The sequence below is a fragment of the Thunnus maccoyii genome, chromosome 18, assembly GCF_910596095.1.
Source record: "Thunnus maccoyii chromosome 18, fThuMac1.1, whole genome shotgun sequence".
Classification (NCBI taxonomy): Eukaryota; Metazoa; Chordata; class Actinopteri; order Scombriformes; family Scombridae; genus Thunnus; species Thunnus maccoyii.
In genome coordinates, this window is record NC_056550.1 from 1,827,695 (window position 1) to 1,842,618 (window position 14,924).

The following is a 14,924-nucleotide window of genomic DNA, read 5'->3' on the forward strand; positions in this document are numbered from 1 at the left end:
TCTGAAAACAGATGGTCCTTGTAGTTTTTAAGCAAATATACATTTGGTGCTCTGCTGCTGGTTTTCTGGCAGCAGGACGATGTGTGTGGGACTAAGTCAAAATAAACTACAGTGTGTGTGTGTTCATGGTAATGAAGGAACATGTCACTCAGTGCAACAGTGTGGCTCACTGATGTGATCTTAATAGTTTTTGGACAACAATGGAAAAAGAAGACATATCAGACTTAGATACACACACCATACTTGCTAGTAATTGTTAATTTTTGAGTGCACATGGGATTTGTTGACAATAAGAAAAATGGAGATTATCACCACTTTTAAATAATGCAAAGGCGCAGTAGACACATTTTCTCATTCTCTCTAATGGAGCAAGTGCTTGTCCCTGATTTCTGTCAGTAGCTGAAGGTAAATATCAGTTTGTCTTAAGGCTGATGGATTTCAGTGGTAAACTAACACTTGACAGTTCATCTTCTGTTGAACTGTGATGGGGTTCATGATATCAGTAATTGAGATGGCAACACATCTCATTATATTCAATTAGCTTCACCTTTTCAGTATGATTACTGCCAGCTTTGCACATGCCACTGTGAAACTAGAAGCCTTTGTGTCTGTGTAGACACAATCTGAACACTCTACCTCAAGTTCATCATATGACAAATAAGACGATTTTTTAGATTTTGGTACAACTTGGCCCATAGATTGTTATCTTATATAATTACCACCCTGTCACGTGTGAAACACATGTTGACATAGAAATATTGGCTAATAAGTGATCTAATTTGCATATTAGACATCTCAGGTAGAGCTGCCGTGGTATTGATTTTTTCCTTACCGCACAAATTAGTAAAGCCATTCACCATTGCTGTAACCACCATTTAAAAACAAATAATTTAAACCTCAGGTGTTATAAAATAATTGGTTCCTAAACACCGGTTAACTTTTCAAATGCATTTATCCCTGTAGTAGTCTATTCTTTATAGCCTCTATAGTCTAAGAGGCTGATTTTGCAGCAGGAATATTGGTTGGCATTAGGCAGGCACGTCATTCTTTATGTCAAGCCTAAGAGAATAATGATTGTCCCATCACTTGAGCCACTCACTCAGTGGTGAGTGGTGATCAGCTTGGCTCTGTGGTGGGTGGGACGTGATTGTGTTACTGCGGTAATGCAGTTACCGCAGTTTAAAGGAGTGCAAAGGTTCAGAGCCTATCTATGTATCAATAACTAACATGAAGAAATGACTTCCAGCTGTTTAAAGACAAAACCCATTTCTGTCTATAGGATGTGCTTGAGGCAGAGATCTCTCTCATCGAGGCTTTGAGCATGGTAAAACCAGAGTTATGTTGATACTGAAACAGCCTCGGGTACAGACTTGACTTCAAGGCTTGTTCACTGGCATCCACTAAATGCAAACTGCTCTGATATGTAATGTGATGTAAATTCACCCTAGTGAGTGTCTGGGATTAGTAGAATTATACATTACCTATACTGTAATCAAGATGCAGTGAACAATCAGTGTTGGGGATCAGAATCATCACACAGTGGTACTAAAACTCATAGTAGCTTGGTAGTTTTCTCACAGTCAGCCACATTCATGTGAAGATGCTTCAGAGTTTTTAGTACCACTGTGTTAGTGAGATGTGTATGTACCAATAGGCGCGTGTGTGAGTGCTTTCTGTATGTATGTGTGTGTGTGTATGTATAGCTGTAGTTCATAGTCAGTGTGGGTTGCCTTGGTTCCAGGGCGTGGTGTCGCCGATTCCGCCCATCTCCGGGGCTTCACTGCGGGACGTTCTGGGCTCTCTCATGCTCTCTATTGTAGGTGGGACCAAGCCTCTGCCTGTCTCCCTCACTCCGACCTTCCCCTGCCACTTCCCCTCTGTTCTCCTTTTTCTTCCTTTTCTTTCCTCTTTTCACTCCTGACCATTTTCCTTCACCCACATAAGCTCAGCAGTATTTGGGTCTCCATTGGCTGATGGACTGTTCACTTCTTCCTAATTGTTTAGGATGTGGACCACTCAGGCATGTTCTTTGAGGTACTTCAGGGAATGCCTCACCACACTCATTATGTTTTTGTTGCCTTTGGAAGAAATAGAAGGGTCATGAATAATTAATGAATGTGTCATGTGCTGTTGCAGTTCATCACTTATTTTAGTTTAAAGGTGCAGTGTGTAGGATTTAGTGGCATCTAGCGGAACTTAGCAGAAATGGAATATAATTTTAACAAGTATGTTTTAATCAATGTATAATCACCTCAAAATAAGAACTGTTGTGTGTTCGTTCAATTAGAATGAGTCCTTCATATCTAGATAGGGAGTGAGTCCTCTTCCATGGAGCCCACCATGTTGCACCGCCGTGTTTCTACAGTAACCCAGAATGGACAAACCAAACACTATAGAGAGGGCCTTTTGTGTTTTTCGCGAGTTTCACGGCCACCTACATACACGGTTCTCCTACACACTTGGAAGGGGAGGGGGAGGGATATTCAGTTGGTTGCAATCTGTAACCTCACTGCTAGATCTACTAAATCCTACACCCTGGTCCTTTAAAATCCGAATACCTTGCAATGTCATTAGACCACTGATGTCACTTTAAGAAACATTTATAAATATTCCAGTATTCATATTACTTATTGATATTGTGACCTAGTGTTGGAATGCGTAAATATCCATAATCCATATGTATAAATGTGCAAACTCTTGACTTTATAGGAAATTTGTCTCACTGTTAGAGAGTAAGCTGTTTATTCCACTAAGCATACTTCCCTGTCATGCTCACGGCATGCTAACCTCAATCATATGCAATTTCAAGGTTTTGCAGAACATGTTGAGATTCCTAATTTTCAATTGTTAGGACTGGAGTTATTTGACATAGCGTTCTAGCATTTTAGCCTGTTTCTTTGGAGCTGAATGACTACCCACATCTCTGATTTGTTCAGTGATTGAAACAGGTCTGTCATTGATGGCTTTGCCCTGAAAAATGCTGGCACACTTGATGAAGTCATTGTAGCTGTATAGGTTGTTGTGAGTTGACTTTCAGAGATTAATATTCGCATTCTGTGTGAAAGTACTCATGACAAAAACAACAGTTTGAAAAAAACATATTGACATGCGAATTAATCGCATGAAAAAAATGCCCCCAGTGTGTAAAGGCCTTTAAGTTGTAATTGGTAGCTGGTAAGTTAACTCTTAACTTACCAGCATATTTCTGCCATGATAGTGGAAAAACAATAAGTTAACTGCTACTGGCAACTGCTACTGCAGTTTCTGTGTTGACTAAAATCGGCAGAATGGATACATCACTCAGTATTGAATAATCACCTAATTGTCTGGCAAATTTCTTTTTGTAGTTTAGAAACAAACACCTAACAATATAGCAAATATGTCGGCACACTGAACATTTCATTCAACCCCCAAAAGGAATTGTTTCAAATTGCTGTTAATCAGCATGTCCTAAACATGTTAAATCATTTTGATGTTGTTGTTTCCTATATATAAGGGTTGTCTCAAAGATTTCCCAAACATTTCCAGGATCAATTATTCATCCTATGGTGCTGTATCTGCTGGACTTTTTAAATTCTCTGGCCTTCACAAGTCATCACAGGGGAAACTGTAGCTAGTCCAGAATGCTTCAGCAAGTTGTTGATACAGTTGTAGCTGTTGAGCTCCAATCTTCAATGGACCCTTGTCAGTTGATAGGTAGGCTGTGACAAGCAGAATCAAACTCAAGATTCAGTTGATCATATATTTTATTTATTTGTTGGTTTATTTAACAGGGACAGTGCACATTAATAAACATTGCTGGAAATGCAGACGAGACAACACAAATGATCCAACAAATACTCAACTCAAAACCAGACCTTAAATACAGACAAAACTAATCAGGGAATGGGTTACAGGTGACAAGACACAAGGGCAGGCTGGGAGTGATTGGCTGAGGGAAACACAGGAAGCAGGGCAGGGCTGACGAGACTGATACAGGGCAGGTGTAGGGAAGACACAGAGCAGAGCAGGGCTAACGAGGGTGAAGCAGGGCAGGTGAGGAGGAGTACATGAAAACACAAGGGAAACACAGTAACAAAACCAAAACCCAAAAAACACACTACTCTAAATACAACCCACACCAACCTGTCCAAGAACCATCATGAACCCAAACCAACGTACACAACACACCAGGCTAAACAACAAAAGGCAGTCGAAACCCACCACCCAAGAAAACCCATATGACCCGAAGGACTAAACAGAAGTGCAAACCAGGAGACCCCAAAGAACACAAGAACATAAAAAGACCAAAAAACACACAAAGTCTAGGCAGGGTGTGACAATAAGCCAAAGGTTGTGTTGTCTTTTTAGCCAAGGAAGCGGTGGGGCTCTAGGGATGGCAAGGTCAATGGTTGGGTGGGCCACCTCTTTAGGCCAGACTGGAAAATTCAACAAATATTTCTTGGATTACCATACAGAGATTCATGGTCCCCAGAGGATGACTCTTAATGTTGTATTGGTGATTCCTGACTTCATGTTATGCCACTACAAGGGTGACATTATGGGCGCAGAGTGAAACGTCACCACAACTATTGGATAGATCACCATGACTTTTGGTGCAGACATTCTTGTTCCCAACAGGAAGAACTGTAATAATTTATGTAATCCCCTAACTTTTCATCTAAAGCTATCATCAGATCAAAATTTGGTCCAATACTTTGCCTTAAAACCAAATACCTTTTGGTTTAAGACCAAATACCCAAATGTTAACATGCTAAACTACGGTGGTGAGCATGATAAACATCAGCATGTAAGCATTGTCATTGTGAGCATGTTGCTATGCTGATGATACCATGTAGTGCAAAGCACTGCTGTGCCTAAGTACAGCTTCACAGAGCTGCTAGCATGGCTGTAGACTTTGTCTTCTTAAAATGCATTGTACAATTACTGTACAGTTACCCTCCTTAATCCCATATAATTTTAACCCATCCTGCTTTATCAAGATGCAGTAGAAGCAGGTCAAGCAAAGTAGCCCAAGCATCCTTTTCTTTAGACCAGGCCCAGGGGGATATGTAATTCCTCCAGCATGTTCTGACCCTGCCCCTGGGTCTCCTCTTACTTGGAGGTGCCTTGAATACCTCCACAGAGATCTGTCCAGGAGGTATCCTAATCAGATGCCCCAGCCACCTTAACTGGCTCCTTTCTACATAAGGGGGCACTGCTCGTAACAGCAACTTTAATGATGTGAAATGCAACCATAATTACTGTCACCTATTCTCTGTCATCTTTTTTGCTCGCTCTTTTCTTGCTTAAAATTTCTTTTCTGAATTCCTTTATCTTTCTGCTTGGTTGAAAACACCTTACTAGTTGTATGTACGGGCTCCTGGTATGGATGTCTTGTTGTCCACCATAGCTTTGCTGATTAGTAATTCCTGGGTTCTGTCTGAGTCTGATGCTTCATCTAGTGCTGGGTTCCTGCTGGTCATACACTTTTGATAGCAGTTATGAATTAACTTTACCTCTCCTCACTGATGTATGCGCTCTGGTCTGTGAGGTCCAACACTGAGAGAAGAAAGCCATTATGAAAAGACTGTCTGAGCTGGTGCCTGTGCCTCAGCCCATCGGCAGTCTGCCTTTATTCAACATACTGTGACTGCATGCATACGCAAAATTATTTTTATCTGTTTGAAGTGTCCTCAAAGGCATTCATGGTGTTCCACATTACGGAAGTAAGTTGTGTGAAGAACCCACACCTTTTCCCTCCTTGACACACCAGGCCAACCACTGCATAAAATGGGTGTGTTTGTCTGTTTTGGAATGTTACAAAAATATCAGAACAATTCCACCATAGGAAAGGGGATTTCAGATGTCTTTAGACAAATCCATCAAGAAATTTGTTTGAAGCATACTGAGGCTTTTAGGCCTGGCCTGGGTCTAGTAACCCTTTGGCTCTCATTATGTGTAATACATATTGGAGTTAACTTGCTGGTTTTCTAACTTGACAACACCACACATGCCTGTGAATTATTCATGACCCTCACATCAACAATCCAGAAACACTAGTGTTCATTTCAGCCCCACCCAGGCATGATGCTTGCCCTAACCTTTCACCTGGATGTCATCAATGATGGGCTTCACTGCGGGTTTTATTTCCTGTCTTAGGGGTTCAAAAGATGAGGAAATGTATCACAAGTAACTTCACTAAGATCAATGGTTCGGTGAATTCGATTCTGGCCAAATTTGACACAAATATTAATAGATTACTAAACAGGAGACACCAACCCTGGGTGACATACAGTACTGTGCAAAAATTTTAGGCACCCTAGATGTTTAGATTCTTATCCATTATGCAATACCATCAGGGAGGTGTCTGATCGGTCCCAAATTTATTCATGACATGACAATGACCCCAAGCATACAGCTAGAGTCATAAAGAACTATTTTCAGCAAGTATGATGAGTCCTGCAACAGATGGTATGGTATGTCCCCCACAGAGTCCTGATCTCAACATCATGGAGTCAATCTGGGATTACATGAAGAAGCACCTGAGATGGCCTAAATAATAAATCCACAGAAGAACATTCTTTCTCTAGGATGGTTACAACAACCTACCTGCAAGTTACCATGAAAAATGTGTTAAAGTGAACCGAGGAGAACTGCTGCTGTTTTAAAGGCAAAGCTGCTCACAGCAAACATTGATTTCATTTAGGTTTCTAGTGTTTTCTCAACTTTGTAAGAAGTTAATTGATAAATTAAAACAATTTATAGCAATATTTTTGTAAGCATCCTCACTTTACTTTTAGTGCCTAAAACTTTTGCACAGTACTGTACTTAAAAATGCAGATGTGTCCAGGTACTGCCTGCATCAATAACCTGGTTGCATGGTTCATAGACTTTCTTCTGAAATATTTTACAGTGATAATGGAGTAATTGAAATGCCCAACGCAGTGGAAATTCAATGATGTATTAATTCAACTATCCAGTCAAATCTTCTAAACTGGAGCTGTATTGATTCAAGTACTGTATGTGATATTCAGTTGCAATTACCATGGAAATAAGATATAGTAGCTTCAGTAGGCATTGACACAAAGCAAAGTCTTAAATCCATGTTCACATCACACCCTTTTAACTAATGATTGTTTTGCATGCCATACAGTAGATCACTTATTAAGTATAATTGTAATAATCACTGAGTCTCAGATGCCTGATCTGTGTCTTTGTGTGTCCAACAGGTGGAGGATGAACTCAACTCTCCTGTGGTGCTATTCAAATTTTCCCAGGAAATGAGTGCTGGTAAGTGTTGTACTCCCTGGACCCTATGAACATGATTGAGCCAACTTTAATGAAGACTCTCTGTCAATCAGAAATAGTAATGTACCACCGAATAGAATCTCTGTGGTGAACTTTGTAGGGGTCCAAGCAGTGAAGCTGCTGGAACCCTATTATATCAGTTAGGATTATTCTTGTGCTCTAGAAGTATCTGTGTCTCAGAAATCATAACAACTACAGGTCCATAAGAGCTGAATTTTTTTCAGCACATCCACTGGTGTGTGACAAAAGTTTGCCTCACTGCAACTCATGGTCAATTCAGACGTCCGTCACGCTATATTTTTCAAAATATGCTAAATCAGTATCTATATCTTCAAAAGTCTTCATTCAAATGCTCCCAAAATTGACACAGACATTCTTTAGATGGTAGATATCAAGTGTTTCAGATGATGTTCAGATCGGTCAAACGTCTGCACTGATATTCAATATCTTGCTGTAATTTGTACATGTACATGTACAAATGTACATTTTCTTTTTTGCTTACCAAACTTACCAACCATGTGGCAATTTATGCATGTGGCATGTTTTCAAAATCCTCTGAAGATCATATTAAGTTGAAGACTGCCTTTATTGCTTGGACCCCACTCATTGCCGCTTGTGGCTATATTTTATTTTCACATTTGCAGTTTAAGTAAGTTTTAAAACAAAAAGAGATTGTAATGTGTAACATTTTTTAAACTCTAAAGTCCACTTAAAAGTTTTCAGAGCTTTCATTTTTCTTTACTCTGTGAATGGAGCTGGATCAGGTGACATCACATGTTCTAAGTTTGTGGGAGATGGTGTCTGTTCAAGGATGGTCTCTGCTCTCTGATGTGGCTGGCCTCCTTAATATGTTTTCTGTCTACTGACTCCTGGTGGATGATTTATGACCTCTTCCCAGCAGATGCTCATGCTCAAAAACTGGTTCCTACAATTATTGAGAGAAAAAGAAGATTATACAAAACCAATATTATCACACTATACAGTTGTTAAGTTGCTATTTCCTTTCCTTATATGTTAGCATCCAGTGGGGGTTCAGTGGAGGGTTACTGTGCTGGTGAGAAAGAGGTGCTTGATGCCTTCAACAGATGGGTGAGTGTTTTCACCTCTTTAACATGGACTATAACTTTAATTTTTGTGCCTATGCTAGTTTAAGCTGCACCAATCATTATTTCTATAATAACAGTGGATCAAATGACTGTGTGTATTATGAAAGATGTTGCTTGTAGTGATGACCTGAAAATAACTCTTCAGTTCCCCTCTGCTCTATGGCACCTTTTAGCTTCTTTAAGATCATAGTTTTGGTTTCCAGGTCTAAAACTCAGTTGTATATTATTCTGCAAATATATACAGTATATTTATAATTTTTTGAATGCTCATATTATTTGTGACATATTGTGTGAAATGAACAACACTCTAATATATTTATAATGTATAATTATATAAATAGGGATGAAAGAATAGAAAATTGTCAGAAATGGAAACTGGGAAAAAATCTGCTGCAAGACATTCTGTTGTTGGTAGACGAGGTATGTCAGAGAAATCATATTATACGGAGAATTTAGTACCACACTCACAAGTTGGGGTCTGCTTGAGGTTTCTACCCGTTAAAGGGGAGTTTTTCCTTACCGCTGTCGCCAAGTGCTTGCTCATGGGGGAATTGTTGGGTCTCTGTAAATTAAAGAGTACGGTCTTGACCTGCTCTATGTGAAAAGTGCCTTGAGATGACTTCTGTTGTGATATGGCGCTATATAAATAAAAATTGATTGATTGATTGATTGATTGATTGAAGTCCAGGCAATTAAGATGCTTAGAAAGTGATTACAAACAAAATCAATGTCAAATTTGTTCCTGCTGTTGGTTTGCACCCCTGATAAATGGGAAAAAAAGAAAAAAGATGAAGTGGTGCATCCTATCAAATGTTAAAATGCAAAAAATATGTAAGGCTAAAATGACTCCATTGTTAATTATGCTGTATCAGTCATAATAACCAATAATATTTAGTACAATCAGATGGAAAACAGAGGCGTGCTTGGTTTAGTTATGCAGGATCTACTCTGAACCAACTTGAGAGACCTCAGAAGCTCTTTTTATTCTTAAGTTTTTAAGTCCAAAATTTAACTTTTAGCTAATTAATGAATACGGGTCCTGATTCTGATACTATTTAGAATTTCACCATGGATTTATGGATGTTTGCATGATGACCTGCCACATACAGGTCTAAGTTGAGTGAATTAGGATTTTTGTTTCTTTACTGGCACCACTGGGGGCTATAACAAGAGTTTAAAGAGGCAGAACTGAACCTTTTGCCACAGAATAAAACCATTACTTCTTTGTCAGTGTTCTCAACACTTAACTGTTGCGTTGTCCGACCACACAGTTGATGTTTTCTTTTTAAATGAATGCTTTTCCTGGGGTATAGCTGGGTGAGCAGCTGGCCCAGCTGGTTCCCAACAGTGGGATAGATGTGGTGGAGCTTGAAGATGAGGGTACCTGTGTTCGTTTCAGCCCACTCCTGACCGCTGCAGGTAACATGAACGAACACACACAAACATAAACATGACATTCCAAGATGTATTTTTAATAAATGTTAACTAGTGCCAGCAAAGGTTAAACATCACCAATAAAAGAAACATAATGATTATTCCTCACCACAGGCCTGTATCCTCTAGTCATAAATGTAAGCTAGCAGTCATGACCATGACTTTCTCCCTCCCGTCCAGTCCTGGGGACCCAGCAGGAGGATGTGGAGGACCTGGTGGAGAAGCTGTCAGAGCTGGTGCCTGTGATGAGCTCCACAATGTCCCTCAGACAGGACTTCAGAGAGGAGACCCACCGACACTCGCCCTCCCTCAGATACATGGAGGAGCTCAGCTGGCCTGGCCTGGGGGCTGTTCAGTAAGGCTGGATAGGTTTTATGGGAACAACTATTGTATAGAGATTGTACTCAGGCTGCTTTGATTCCATTTTTTCTTTGCATTTGAAGTTTTCTCTGAGCACATTTTGAGTAGTGAAGGCCGAGTAGCGTCAACAAATCTATATAGGACCACCAGAATGTATCCCTCCACCAAAGCTCAGCCAGGAGTTTCATTCAGGGGAAACAAAAAGAGAGAATTTCATACTAAATAGGCTGTAACTTTGGAAGATACTGACTTGATTTAGCTCACCCAGACTGCTGAAGCCTCATATTGTATTAATGCCTCACATTATATTTGTGCACATGAAAAGGGCTGTGGATTTTGTCCCCCATTTCTTACAGTGAAGTGGTGTTCTGGTGGAATAGCTTCATGGTGGTGGTTAGAGTGATAAAACCAGTTCCTCAGTCAGTCAGGTGGAGTGGTAGGAGAGTTAGGTAATGTGTTTACTGCAGCTGGATAGAGTTCAGACTGCTGCTTAGCAGATGGGTGATAGGGGTGTGAATCCCAGTCAGAGCACCTCCTCGGATAAATGAGGTGGTATCAAGATTAGCACAGAAATAAAAGTGGTCCCTGTTAAAACCAGAAGCCAGATGTCATGCAGGCATTGTGGATGTTTCCATTGTTGTCCTGTCATGTCTGAATAAAGCCCTAAGGAACATCAATGTAACAGACACCTCTGAATGAATGACAAAAGGCATCACTTTAATAGATAGATGAAGCCAGCATGTCCTTAATATACGCTGTCCTTCTAACAAAGTTCAGATTTGTCATGAAAAGATTTGCTGCAGTGCTCAGTAGGAATCAAACATCAGAACAGGATGGATATGTTGTGTTCAGGTACGAGCCACAGGCTGAAGGAATGGATGAGAGCAGGACAAAGCAGGAGCTGAAGAAAATCAACACTGAGCTGCTGAAGAAACTACAAGACCTTGACACTGACATCATCTTTTCCACTGGTTAGTACCTTTTCACATCTCAGAGGCTTGTGAAGAATGAAAAAAGTAGCTTACAGTATTTATCTTTCTAAATTTTGCTGTTGTTTCTCTCTTTTTCCATCTCCACCTCTCCTCCCAGGCCCTGAGTTTGGGACAGAGGACTGTATCTTTGTGAGCATGGTAACGGAGGACGTCGATGTTTCAGAACTGGTGGACACAATAGCTGCGCTGGGAAGGGACATAGAAGAGAGCGGAAGGGTAACAACATTTTATAGGATAGGATTGTTTTGCAGAAAATGCATTCTGTATGAGAATGACATATAAATAGGCATGATATATTCATTATAATATACGTATGTTCACTGTGTTGTTCCATACATTACATTACATTTCTAAACAGTAGTGATTATTTTACTGTCTAGCTATTGGAGAACATGACAGAGGTGGTGAGGAAAGGCATCCTGGAGGCAGAGCTGCAGCTGCAAAAAGCCAATGAGGAGAAACTCATGGAAGAGGTGTGTGGACTTCTATCACTTATGTTTTGTGTGAATTCACTTTGAATTTTCTACTTTTAAAATGACAACATGTTGACTGATCTTCACTCCTTAAATGAGTCAGAGTTGAGACTTGAGAATCCAGGAACAAAGGTGGATTTGGATTTGAAGTTTTGGTTTAAAGTTAGATAATGAGTAGAGTTACGTTAAGTAAGGATTTAGAGGACAGATGTAGTAAACATTAGGGGTGTGCCCGAATACAAATACGTTATTCAGGACAAATAGTGTTTTGTTTTTTTTACAAATATTTGTTTCATACAAATATTTTAAAAATTATTTGTCTTCAGGAAGAAAAAAAAAACATGTCAAATATCAGCGCACAGGTCACCATCACATCACTATCTCAGTGTCTCTCCTCTGCCCTGCTGTTACATCTATCAGCAGGTCTCAGTGAAGGGAGTCACATCCACCTACTACATGATGCACATTTCCTAATTTGGACATCACTCCTGGTGTTGGGGGTGTTCCCCAGAGATAAAGCTGAGCTAAAGGCTCAAGTGAAGTGCTCCCAAGGGAACACTTCATGAACACTTGTTGTAACACTTTAATTTTCTAAAATTGTAATTGTAATAAAATAAAAGCGTAATAAAAACAAAAACAGGATTATTAAACCTCTTTCCACTTTTATTCGAATACAAATACAAATAATTTTGCTGCCTCAACAGATACAGATACAAATACTGGGCCCTCTGCACATCCCTAGTAAACATATGGTCCTCATTATAGTAAGTTTCACACACATTTGATTTCCTTTGTCTCTGTGTCTTTTAGGGGATGCTAAGACAACTTCCTCTGGTTGGCTCTGTGTTAAACTGGTTCTCTCCAGTTGAAAGCTCCATTAAGGGCAGGACCTTCAACCTGGCTGCAGGTAGTGTGTGTGTGTGTGTGTGTGTGTGTGTGTGTGTGTGTATGCATGCATGCGTGCCCATGTGTGTATGTGCATGTGTGTGAGATGACAGATGACACTCTGAAGTCATTTTCTTGTCATATCAAATGTAACCCAAGGTCCAACCTAAAACATGACAGAACCAAAAGTGAGCTTTGTGGTAGTCTGAAATGCAAGTTCTGAAGTATTAAAATAGGTATTGAGGATAAGGTATTGTTTAAGAACAACCTTTTTTCTGTGTTGGAAGTACATCATAGAAAAAGATCATGGACATGAAGCAGCAGCAGCAGCAGTACTGAAGAGAGGAGGCCAATGAATGATCCTGCTCTGTGTCAGTGTGCTTCAATAGTGGTTTAACAAACCCTCATTCATTTCCCCTCAGGGGAATCCCTGTCAACATAAGTGACACTCCAGCACTCTGAAATATCCACTGGACTCCTGTGAAATCAGCCCTCTGAGGGCTGAAGGAGCAAGTGAACAATGCTGTAGACTCATGCTGCACATGCTACACAGCATGCATTGTGTGGTTGTGAGACCCAGCATCAGTTTATATAACCTTATTTTAAATTGTGTGATTTGTTTCTGAACTTGAAACCACGTTATCATTATTGAAGACCTCACCACGTACTGCAAACATTTGCTGAAAACGTTCTCTCATTGACATTAATTGGCATGTGAGACAAAGTAACTGCAGTGCACACACAGTTAGCAAACAGGTGTGTGAATGATTGAATAGTATTTGTGGAGTCTCCTTGCTCGTTGAGTGGCCTCTTGCATACATGTTACATAAAATCAGGTGCAGAGGGGAAGAAAATGAGGGCTAGAGTGTCGAAGGAGTGTCTGTTAGGCACCAACAAGCCTCTGAGAAGCAACCAGGAGGCTGAGTGAGTGAGCAACAGTCAGTCAGTCAGTCAGTCAGTAAGTCAGTGAGCAAGTCAGTACATCCGTAAGTAAGTAACTGATTGAGTCAGTGAGCGAGTCAGTGAACAAGTGAGTAGGTCAGTAAGTCAGTGTGCGAGTCAGTAAGGTCTTTCCTTGCTCCTTGCTCCTCGCTTGTACAGGAAGTAGTTCTGGTCCACCATTTTGAAGGCCATCCCAAAGCTCTTATTTCTGTTCCAAGGAGCAAGGAGGATCTCTGAGGCGCCATCAGCGAGGATACGTGAAAGCAGCCTTCACGGATGTCTTTTGCCGGCTGACACATCCCCTTATTGGATATCAGTTATTGTTTTGACGCTATAGCTGATCAGACTGATCTGATACATCACAACATCACTAAGTGGAGACAGATTACAGATTCAACTCAAGTGCATCACTCCTAGGTTTTATATTTTATTTGTTTTCTGATTCGTCATCTAGTTAAACATTTGTGGTAATTGTAGGTCTGATCAACAAAAGAACCATAAACAGTTTTCTTAATTTATTAGAAAGATTCTTCTTGTTGTGATCTGTTATTTCTCCTGTTAACTGTTACTATGGATAAGATTAAAGTCAGGGAGAGTCTGTCTGCCAGCAAGAAACACAGTTTAAACACATTTATATTACACATCATTTATTGTCATTTCCATTCAGTCACATGTGAGGCTGAAAATTCCTGAGCATCGGGTTTGATATACATAATTACAATTTTCCCTGAAACATTTAACCAAATGAATAATTTCCAGTGTTCAAAAGACACCCTAATCATATTCTGGGTTATTAAATAATGAATTCACAATCAGAATATCAATAAATACAGATGCAAATAATGAGTAAATAATATAAACGCATTGTGCCAGTAGAAATGGTTCATGTGCCTCATTCTGAAATCTCGCAAGAGTTGAGTTGTTTTTGAAATCAGCTTAATATTCAGCCATGACAGAGTTGGAGAACCAGGAGGAGTTTGTGTGTTGGAGTACAGAAATAGTAGCTTAGTGTTACCTAAAAGATTGTCAAAGTCATGGCTGAATATTTAGCTGATTTCGATAACAACTCAACTATCCGGAGATTTCAGAACAAGATTTCTTCCTGGGGGCGAGTCTTGGTTAGATAGAATAACAAACAGACCGGAGAGTGAGTCAGTTTTATTTCTCTGTATGATCCTTCCATAATGTTGTCAGACACTTATAATAACAATTTGAGCCTGTCAGTGGCAAAAACAAGCACATTTAGTGGCCATACATTGATGTCACCAGCACCTGGTCTCACTCTTCAAGACACAGAAATCAAGTGTCTGTTTTATGCAGATGACCTGGTCATACTGTCTCTTACTAAAGAGGGTCTTCAGCAGAGCCTGGACCTTCTCCATCAGTACTGTCAGACTGGGCCCTCACAGTTAACATGGAAAAGACCAAAATTATCACCTTCC

The 14,924-nt window shown here is 40.1% G+C and overlaps 1 protein-coding gene across 2 annotated transcripts in view; it reads left to right on the forward strand.

Annotated features, from left to right (window-relative positions):
• The window catches only part of pdxdc1 (pyridoxal-dependent decarboxylase domain containing 1), a 34,537-nt gene that overhangs the window by 13,933 nt on the left and 5,680 nt on the right, over positions 1-14,924 (forward strand). For both annotated transcript variants that reach the window (XM_042394207.1, XM_042394208.1), the window contains exons 14-21: positions 7,212-7,272; positions 8,309-8,379; positions 9,710-9,815; positions 10,011-10,185; positions 11,043-11,161; positions 11,280-11,398; positions 11,563-11,655; positions 12,466-12,562. In XM_042394207.1, the coding sequence (XP_042250141.1) occupies positions 7,212-7,272; positions 8,309-8,379; positions 9,710-9,815; positions 10,011-10,185; positions 11,043-11,161; positions 11,280-11,398; positions 11,563-11,655; positions 12,466-12,562 (841 nt within the window). The remainder of the gene's footprint in view (positions 1-7,211; positions 7,273-8,308; positions 8,380-9,709; positions 9,816-10,010; positions 10,186-11,042; positions 11,162-11,279; positions 11,399-11,562; positions 11,656-12,465; positions 12,563-14,924) is intronic.